Here is a 9,889-nt window from a genome sequence, read left to right as displayed (position 1 = left end):
TAATATTATGTATATTTAGCAACAATTGTGCAATAGCAACTGTATAGCAATTCTTGTTTCTTTAGCTAGTAGTGTTTAGTCACTACTTGCCACCTTCTTTCAAACTAAACTAGAAGATCAGTCATATCACTACATGGCGTTTAAATAAAATAGATGTATACAGCTTTTTTTTTTTTTTACTGTTTAACATTTTTGATTGCTTTTATTCAACTATAAACACAAAGAGAGTGGAGAAAAATCTTGTTTATTAAATGTCTTTATTTGGCTTTGAAAGGAAACAGCAGCATGTACAATCACAGTTGTTAAGCAGAATCTGGAAAGTGTCAGCAACTCCTCTGTCGTACCGGGAACACGTGAGGTTCAGGTGGAAACGAGTTTTATTTTACTTTCTTTTATGGTTAAGGCAAGGTTGTTTTTCGTCTTCTTTCTTTTAAATTTAATTTTATTTCTTTAATTGAACACACAAGCAAAAAGTCTTTCTCATCCAGCTAATATTTAAGCTCCTGGTATCAGGCCATGCATTCAAACCAGTTGCTTGATTCATTTGCCAAAATAAAACCTGAGAGGACAAATGAAGAACAGCAGCGATGAAAAAGTTTCAGGGCAACGTGAGAGAAAGTTATGGTGAATATAGCCCTTATTTATGACTCTACACCTCAAAACCCATCATCTAACCCACTCTTTATATATCCAGCTTAACTAAACAAAGGGGCTACTGTGTTAACGTGAGATTAAAAAGAAAATGCTTTTCTTTTTCAGTGATATGTAGCAGATTCCTCTTGACAAATGAATCAATCAAAGGTAGGGATCTGTTATAATCCCCCGCCTCCCAAAAGAAATACACATAGCAGCAGTTAAAGCTTCACATATTCATCCACTTGGATGCACACAGTGGCAGCACTCCTCCTCTCTTACACACTGCACAGCCTCGCACACGCACGCGCACACACACACACAGACACACACACACACACACACACACATCTTTCTCCAGGCTCAGGCTGCAATAAATAAAAGCGGGACGAAAGCAGAACTGAGTGGACTGAAATGAGTCAGAGCGCTTGAAATGTGGGTTTGGGGGGGAAAAAACTAAATCCTAACCCATATGGAAGCATTCTTTGTTTTTCTGCTAGTATTTCTGTCTTAAAGCTGACATTCACATTCAAAACCGAGCTGGTGGGGGGGCGGGTGATCTATGATAAAATCCTTCCCCAACTTGTATATGTAAAAATCAAATAGCACCATAATAGTTGGACTGGCTGCTTCACATGCTCCAGGATCTGTGCATTTGTCTTTCAAAGTCTGTGTGCTGACTGCGGTGTTACCTCTGAGGCGGGCTCGCTGTTTGCTAATGTGAATATGGATCATCTGTGGCACATAACGCAGGAGGAAACATTCATACCTGCTTCTCATCTTTTACCTTTTTGTGGTAAACATGCTAGTAGCCCTCTGTACGTCAGAGACATTGTAACGGTGGACAGTGGACTGAATAAATACTTGTTGCCGTTTCACAGCTCGCTAATGCTATACTTCTCCATCTAAAGTGATCCCGTCTGACCCGGTGTGGAGGTGGCAGGCATCTGGAGCGGGTGGATGTGTGTGAATGGATGGGGGAAACTCGGAGGGTGACGTGAGCAGGAAGCAGACCCAGAGGTGATCGGTGGGATGAGAGATGAGTTATTGATACTGATGACGACACAAGCTGTTTAGCTCTTGCTGCTCTTCCCGGTGGATCTCTCCTTCTCCTTCTCTTTCTCCTTTCCCTTCTCCTCCTTTTCCTTTGGCTTTTCCTCTTCCTCCTCCTCTTCTTCTTCTCCTTCTCCTTCTTCCTCCTCCTCTTCCTCTACTTCTCCCTCACCTTCCTCCTGCTCCTCTGCCTCGTCTCCCTCCTCGCCCTCCTCATCTCCCTCTTCCTCTTCTTCCTCCTTCTCCTCGTCTTCTCCTGCCTCCTCTTCCTCCTCTTCCTGCTTGGGCTTCCTGTAAGCTCCGAGGGCGTAGGCGCGGGCCGATGTGTAGGACAGACCGGGATAGCCAGACTGGACCATGGCACTGCCCACCGAGCTGAGGCGGCACTCCTCGCCTTCCAGAAGCTTCCTGTACAGACAGAGAGGCAAACGGGTGAGGAGGGGGAGGACGACGTCTCCCTGCAGCCTGGATTTGGAGTGTTTCTCATCTCAGTATGTTTCAAAAGAAGAATACAACTGTCATGTGACATGAAGGATGATTGAAAGCTTTACCATCAGAAAGGTTGACTAAATACCTCTTGTTTCATTTAAAGTTTCACTTATGTGTTTTCTAGCCACATCGAATCATTTTGTAGGTAACTATGTTACCTTCAGTTGTTATAAAAATTCTACATGACTTAAAAGAAATTTCACTTCGTAATCGAACGCCTGGAAATTGGGCCTCTGTCTCTTTAAGAAATTCCCCATCTTTCTGAAACTCCACCTTCAGGAGGCCGTCACAACATGGCTCCTCTATAAATTCTTAAACGTTTTTACCAGCATTGTACTGAGAATTTGCTCCTATAATGAGCTCAGCAGATGGAGCTGAGTGGGAGAGTCATGGGGGAGGGTTGCTCTGTGAGGCAGAAACTTGGAAACTGCAGTTCTGAGGAGGAGCTGTGCCTTGAAGGCGGAGCTAGGTCCACCCAAGTGTTTTGCACAGCTGAATGGTTATCATGAGAGATTAAAGGGCTTCCTAAACATTCATGAAAGAATCAAAGCAACACTCCAGGTATGTTTTTGATGAGGCAATGGCATTATAACATGGTGTAAAGCTAAAAAAAAAAGTCAATAATACTGACCCTCTAAAAATGTAGCAGCAAAGGTATAAGTAAAATTTTGTCCATAACCAGAATTTGTAATTAATTGCAAATTCATATCTAACTTTGTAAGCTTGGAAAATACAACTGATAGGCAGCTTATAAACAAACCACATCATAAATAATAAAAGAACAAGTGTCCCAAAAATATTCCACAGCATCTAGCAAAATATTATTTATTGATGAACTGTTGTTGTTTTTGTTTGTTTTTTTATTGTGACTTGCTTGTAAAATAAATTGCCCATTGGGACATGAATAAAGATCTAAATGTGAATCATATGTGGGGTTCCACAAAGCTATGTTCTTGGGTCACTTTTTCTCTTCTAATTGTTTTTATTTGGAAAGATAGATTTCCATCACAATCATTAAATAATACTTTAACCATTAAAGATTATAGGTAAGGATGGAAGCAGAAAGCCCAAGTGATTTTTTCCCACACTGCCTCTCAGGGCTTTTCTTTACAGGCCACTACTTGTTTCAGTTGAGAACAATGACAAAACTGAACTAAACCGGACCATGCACCACCTCAAATAATAAAAAAACATCACATAAAAACTAAAAATGGGAGGATCACATAATTCACAAGTACAAACAATTGAAATCAGTTCTACTTGGCTTACATACTCAACTTAATTGGTAGGAACCTTAAAAAAATGTATTGTTGTAGAATAATCCATCCTCACAAATACAATACTAACCTGCAACCATTATTTCCTGCTGTTTTATGTTCTTATCTAAACAATGAACCATGTAAAGGGGCTGTTAATGACTTTACATGGTTTATTAATGCTTTGTAAGGGTTATAGATCGGTTCACTAATCTGACCTGTAAGCAGCGATCTCGATGTCCAGGGCCATCTTGACATTCAGCAGGTCCTGGTATTCACGCAGGTGACGAGACATCTCTCCCTTGGTGCTCCTCAGGGCAGCTTCCAGCTGCTGGACAGTGTCCTGCACACAACCACAGTTACAGAATGAGATCTGGGTCACAATTTAGAAAGGGCTTATAAGGGCGGGAGCCCAGGGCTTCATGTTTTGTGTGGTCCCAAAGGCTTTTCTTTTCTTTCTATGTTTTTTAATTATTATGAAGGTGTGTTTTGCAAACATTGTACTTTATGTAAAACTGACAAGCAGATATCAGGTGAGTTGTATTCATTTTTGGGTATTTTTATGAATACAAACTATATTCAAGAATTTCAAAATGATGAAATTATGGTCGATTTCTTTGGAAACAACATGGAGTTATTGGCAGGGGGACATGTTATATCTTTCATGCATTAATTAATACCTGCTGATATGTAAGACTGTGTGTTAATGGATTGTAATTTGCATTGATACAAAATGTTTTTCTGAAGTGGATAGGGCACCAAAACTGCCTCCATCCCAGGGGCCCATATCCTCTTACATCCGGCCCTGACAATAAACTTAAGCTGTCAAATGATCATTAATAAAACGTTTCTTAATCTATGTTGCTAAGCGATTGCCTCTTTACGAACTCACCTCATTCGATAAGCGATAAATAATTCACTTACTTGCATCTCTCCAATTTCATTGTTGTGACGGTCTTCCATCTCGCCAATCTGCCTCTCCAGGGCTTCATTGTGGCCCCGGAGGGCCTCGATCTCCAGGGTGCGGGCTTGAACCTGCCTGCGGTACTCGCTCAGCTCCTCCTTGGAGTGCTTGATGGCATCCTGGTTGCGCGCTGCGGCCTCTGTCACAGTGGCAAACTTGGAGCGGTACCACTCCTCAGCCTGGACCTGGTTCCGGGCCGACAGGTTCTCGTACTGAGCCCGGATGTCCTTCAGGGCTGCAGCCAGGTCCGGTTTACTCATGTCCATTTCCACTGACACCTTGAAGAAGGAAAGAGAATAATAAGAAAAAGAAGTCCCGGCTGCAGCATGAACTCATTGAACCCCAGAATCACCAGACTGCTTCATAGCTGTTATTTCAGCTATGATTTCAGGTTCAAACATTTAGGAAAGTAAAGTGTTTCAAAGTCACTGATACTAAATCCATAACTTTGCCTATGCCTTTTTCTAAAAAAAAAAAAAAAAATCATATTAACCATTTTTGTTTCACTTGGAAATATACATTTAGAGACTGTTACATCAAACCTCAGGATTAAGACATACATTTTAAGTTCCACCATTTTAGCCGTGTGGAGGCATCCCAGGTGACTGTGTTTAAGGATGCATGAGGTGAGCTGGGTACTGATCCACTGAGCTGATGCAGGACAGATGGATGGGCTGCTGACTCAGACTCCCTCTGCTGCAGAAAACTGCAGTCGACATCTTGCATGGCTATCATCCCTTCCCTGCAGGGCAATGTAAAAACTGGACTAATCTACCCAGCATCCATTACTGCTTAATCACTGACTAATTTAGCTAACTGGAGTGCATGTTGTCACTTTTTTGTCACATTCTACCTGTGACAAAACTAGACTATTTTCCCTATCTTAAATACTTTTTTTTTTACACATATGGTGAGCTAGAATTAACTTGTAATTTTTTTTTTTCATCTGTAAATTTCTGAGCTGTGCTGCTGTCGCTTGAAATGGAGCGGCATCCTTCACACAGTCTGCGCCCCGCCGTGCCAGAGGACGACCACACCCCTGGATTTACGAGTTATTATTCCGGATTGTATCCGCGCTTTTCACCCTCTGACATTAATCAACGAGTACGACCACTTATTAAATCTCGCTCATGGTTACTTTACCGATTTAACAACTTTTAAAGCTATTTGTCTCATTATATAGAACGTTACATGCGATGTAGCAGGATATGAAGGTCGTAAAATTAATGTAAATTGTAAAATTGATTGTGTCAAATTAACAATTTTTGATTTAAGGAGCCGCGTGACGCGGCGCGCGCGGCTGCTGCAGCGCAGGTCGCTAGCTCGGAGGAGGGCAGGACAGCGCGTGGTGCTGAAACGGAACTGCAGAGTCATCAATTTCCCAGTGCAGCAGTGCTTAGGACTCAGGAAAGGAAAATGTGTTCAAAACTCCTACAAGTTACACCTCCCCTGGTCGCCTTCTCCCTGGTCGCTCGAGCAGGATAACAACACATGATTTTGGTGGCTAGCTAAGCTAAAGTCATTGTAAAGACCGTGTAAAATATTCTAAATGTGATGTAAACTCGCAGCGCGGTCGGGAATATTAAAAAGTGCGTCACAACGCGGATATATTCTAAGACTGGGCGGTGATGGGACCTTAACACTGTTTTGGCGAATGATCGTTTTGATTTAAACCAGAACGATGTGTGGGAAACGGAACCCAGAGAGTTAATTTAGCCCATTAGATTAACCCTAATCTCCTTTCATCCGCATTTAAAACCTTTTATCGCTGTAGACATTTTCTTTGCACGTTCTTCTTTTTTCTTTTTAGCAACTTTTCTTGTGTACCTGCGTTGCCTGCAGGGACGCCTGCAGCTCCTGCAGCTCCTCTTCATGAACTTTCCTGAGGAAGGCGATCTCGTCCAGCAGAGACTCCACTTTCTTCTCCAGCTCCAGGCGGGCCAAGGTGGCGTCGTCCACGTCCTTCCGGTAGCCCTTCAGGGCGCTCTCCGCCTCCTCGCGCAGCCTGCTCTCCTCATCCAGCTTCTCCCGCACGCACTCCAGCGTCTCGTTCATCTGGACGCAGTCCAGGTGCATCTGGCTCTTCTCGTGCGTCAGCTCCTCCACGCGCGCCCGCAACTCGCGGATCTCCTGCTCGTAGAGCTCGTGCAGGCGCGACGGCTCGTTGTGGCGCTGGCGCAGCAGCGTCACCTCGGCCTCCAGGACTTTGTTGTGCTGCTCCAGGTTGTGCACCTTCTCGATGAAGGACACGAAGCGGTCGTTGAGGCCCTGCAGCTGCTCCTTCTCGTTGGTGCGGATGATCTTGAGCTCGTTGGTGACGGCGGTGGACTGGGTCAGGTCCATGGCGGAGTCCGGGATGGAGGAGAAGACGCGGCCGGGAGCCGCCGTCCTGCGGTAGGCGGCGGAGGAGACCGCGGACGGGGAGCCATAAGCGCGGTGGCTGCTGCGGTATCCCGCGGAGTGCAGGCGGGACGGGCTGCCGCCGCTGGCCAGAGCCACGCGACCTGACCGGGGCGCCTCTCCGAAGATCCTGCGATAGGAGCTGCTGCTGTAAATGTCGCTGGAGTAACTCATGTTTCCTTTACTTCAGGGGAAGAGAAAAGAGAGAGAAGAGAGAGAGAAAGCGCAACTGTGTGTGCTTGTGTGTTTGTGTATGTGTGTGTGTATGTGTGTGGAGCTCAGGAGTGTGTGATGGAGAGTGCGCGGGAAGGACAGAAAGTGAGATGCGAGTGATGTCTGGCCCGGACAGGTGCTTTTATAGTCGGGGCGCTGCGGCGCATCATTTGACGCAGCAGCAGCGGAAGACGGGTGGGGGGGAAACCTGCGGGCTTTTGCAGAAAGCCTCCACCCTCCTGGGAGACTCCGAGTCACTCATGCAGCTCATCCCATCTTACACTGCAGTTCCTGAACACACACACACACACACACACACACACACACACACACACACACACACACACACACACACACACACACACACACACACACACACACACACACACACTGCATTCGGGATGTTTTCTCCATTTTTTATTTTTTTTTTGCGCCAAACTTTTCATATTACTAGTGGGGTACTCATTGTGACGATCTAGAAGTCAAATAGCAGATATGTTTTTTTTAATTTATTTTTTTGACCTTTTCATGTCGCCTTATGATCTACGCTGTCCACTGCCGCTGCAGTTTTCCCTGCTGGCCCTGCAGAATGCTAAATGGGATCGATGTGCGCAGCCAGAGCGTGTGGCGGTGCGGCAGTCTGAACCCGGTCGCCTTCAGCGCCTCCGGTCCGCATTATGCTGCTCTGAGTCATGAGCTAAACAATTAGACTAAAGAAGAACATGCGGTTTTTTGCTGAAAAGAGTAGAATTTTGAAAAACTAGGATCACTGTTTGTTTATGTGTGTGTGTTTTGGTGATGATGATTTATATATTTCGGAGCACCGACCAGGAGGTCACACACATCCATCACCAGATTTATTAGCTCTGGGAGGAAATGTGAGGTCCTGAGTCCCGCCCGGACTCCTGGGAGTTTTGGTGCTGCGCTGGCCTTGGTTCTGATCCAGGCAGCAGGCAGGCGGGAGCAGAACCACGCCCCTGTTTTGGAGAGGAGACGACCCCCACCACGCCGGGGACTGCAGCCTCGCCACCTACAAACATCCTCCAAGGCGCCTCCAGAGCAGAAAGACAAAAAAAAAGAAGAAGAATAAACGACTGTCTGGCCAACAGCCCGGAGAGTCCAGTCATCTTAAAGAGAACATGAAGGCATCTGGATTTAAAACTAAACTGAAGAAATGGTTTAAGACATCAGTACATGACGAAGCTACTCGGAAAAAAAAGATGGTGGCTTAGAATAGGACTGTAAGCAGAAGTATTCACAGCCCTGAAAAATGAAAAATGTTCGTCACGTCCAGTGATCAGTGTGTGATGGGGGTTTTATACAGAGATGGAGAACTCAAAAAAATATATAAAAAATACTCAAGTAAGAATAGCGCGACTTCGATACATATTTTTACTCAAGTAGAAGTGAAAAGTAGTCGTTCAAGAAATTGCTCAGTAAAAGTAGAAAAGGATTGAGTAAAAGGCTGGAAAAGAGATTGACAACCCGGTCATATCCTCCAGATTCCGCTCAAATAAAATGTCGCTTGCAGCAGTCTGGGATTTCTCCCTTTCACTTGGATTGCCGCTAGTAGATTTTCAACTGGGCCAATCAGTGAACAGAAGGAGAACTTATGAACGTTATCGAAGAATTGTAGTCTGCTTGTTTTAGCTATTTTATTTTTTATGACATCATCCGACACATTTTAAGCATTAAATAATAATAAAATTAATACACATAACATAATTACAAAGCAATAAATTGTCACTGAAGAAACTTTTTTTTCCCCAAAAAATATCTATAGTAAAAGTAGTGATACATCATAATATTATACTCGATTACATTTATTAGCTTATTTTGGCAGGAACAATGCACACAAACAACAGAATGTAACTGAGTAAATGTATCTAGTTACTACCTAGCTGTGGTTTTATGTGGCAGACCTACACAAAGCAGAGTCCTGGTGTGAAGTGAAAGGATAACAATGCGTGGTTTTCAACATTTTTATGAGCAGAAATCTAAAAAGTGTTGCATGCATGTATATCTAGCCCCTCTGAGTCGCTGCAGTCACAGCTCCACGTCTCTTCAGGTGTTTTTCTGCGGCTTTTGCACATGAAATGGAGCCTGTGCTGGAGTCTTTCCATTTTTCAGTTGTTGTTTTATGTCCTGACTCTGCTTTAAACGTCCGCTGTTTCCTCCCTCAGCTGTGTTTGGTGTTCTCTAACAAACTACTGAGACTTTCACAGAACAGCTGCATTTATACCGAGATTATATCAGACAGATCGACTTTATTTAAGTTATTTCTGAATTAGTATATATGGATTTGAGTATATATGGATTTTATTTAGGGTTAGCAGAGTGAGGGAGAACTGAGCACAAATGCACAGCACACATTTCTGTTTATCTGTACAATCCTTATGTTACGTGACATTAATGCCCCTTTCTATATCACATAAAATCTCAACAGAGTTTTGTCATTGCAGTGGGATAAAGCGGGAAAAGGTTCCATCCTCAAACACTGTGTATTGCGTCCGCAATGTCAATTAAATCCACTAGAGGGCGTTATTGCACCAATAATGCGAAGCTTTCTGATCTAGTATAGCAGGAGGCTGTCGACTACCTGCCGTGTAAATCATGGTATAAAAATGAACGTTTATTTAAAATATAAATGTACAGTCTGGGATGGTAAAAGTACAAGACGGAAAAAACTGCATTCAGTCTGCAGATTGTTGAAGGGGCTTGGCTGAGTTATTTTGCTTTTTAATTAACTTCTGCTGTCATTTTCATCACATCTTAGAGGATTCACGATGGTTCTATATGTGTAGACTCTACGAAAAAAAAATTAAGAGGATAAAATCGTAAAATTTTGAGAATGACGTCTTAATATTACGATAATAAACCC

At 43.7% G+C, this 9,889-nt stretch overlaps 1 protein-coding gene across 1 annotated transcript; it reads right to left on the bottom strand.

The window, feature by feature from the left end:
- Positions 1-240: 240 nt before the first annotated feature.
- On the bottom strand, positions 241-7,293 carry neff1 (neuronal intermediate filament family member 1). Its single transcript, XM_008417681.3, has 4 exons — positions 6,223-7,293; positions 4,356-4,673; positions 3,650-3,774; positions 241-2,094 (listed from the first exon to the last, which is right to left on the bottom strand). The coding sequence occupies exons 1-4, from the start codon at positions 6,967-6,969 to the stop codon at positions 1,707-1,709; spliced, it is 1,578 nt and encodes a 525-aa protein (XP_008415903.2). The 5' UTR covers positions 6,970-7,293; the 3' UTR covers positions 241-1,706.
- Positions 7,294-9,889: the final 2,596 nt, after the last annotated feature.

Source organism: Poecilia reticulata, chromosome 9, assembly GCF_904066995.2.
Source record: "Poecilia reticulata chromosome 9, P_reticulata-male-v2, whole genome shotgun sequence".
In the NCBI taxonomy this organism is placed as follows: Eukaryota; Metazoa; Chordata; class Actinopteri; order Cyprinodontiformes; family Poeciliidae; genus Poecilia; species Poecilia reticulata.
This window is presented reverse-complemented; position numbering and strand designations above follow the sequence as displayed.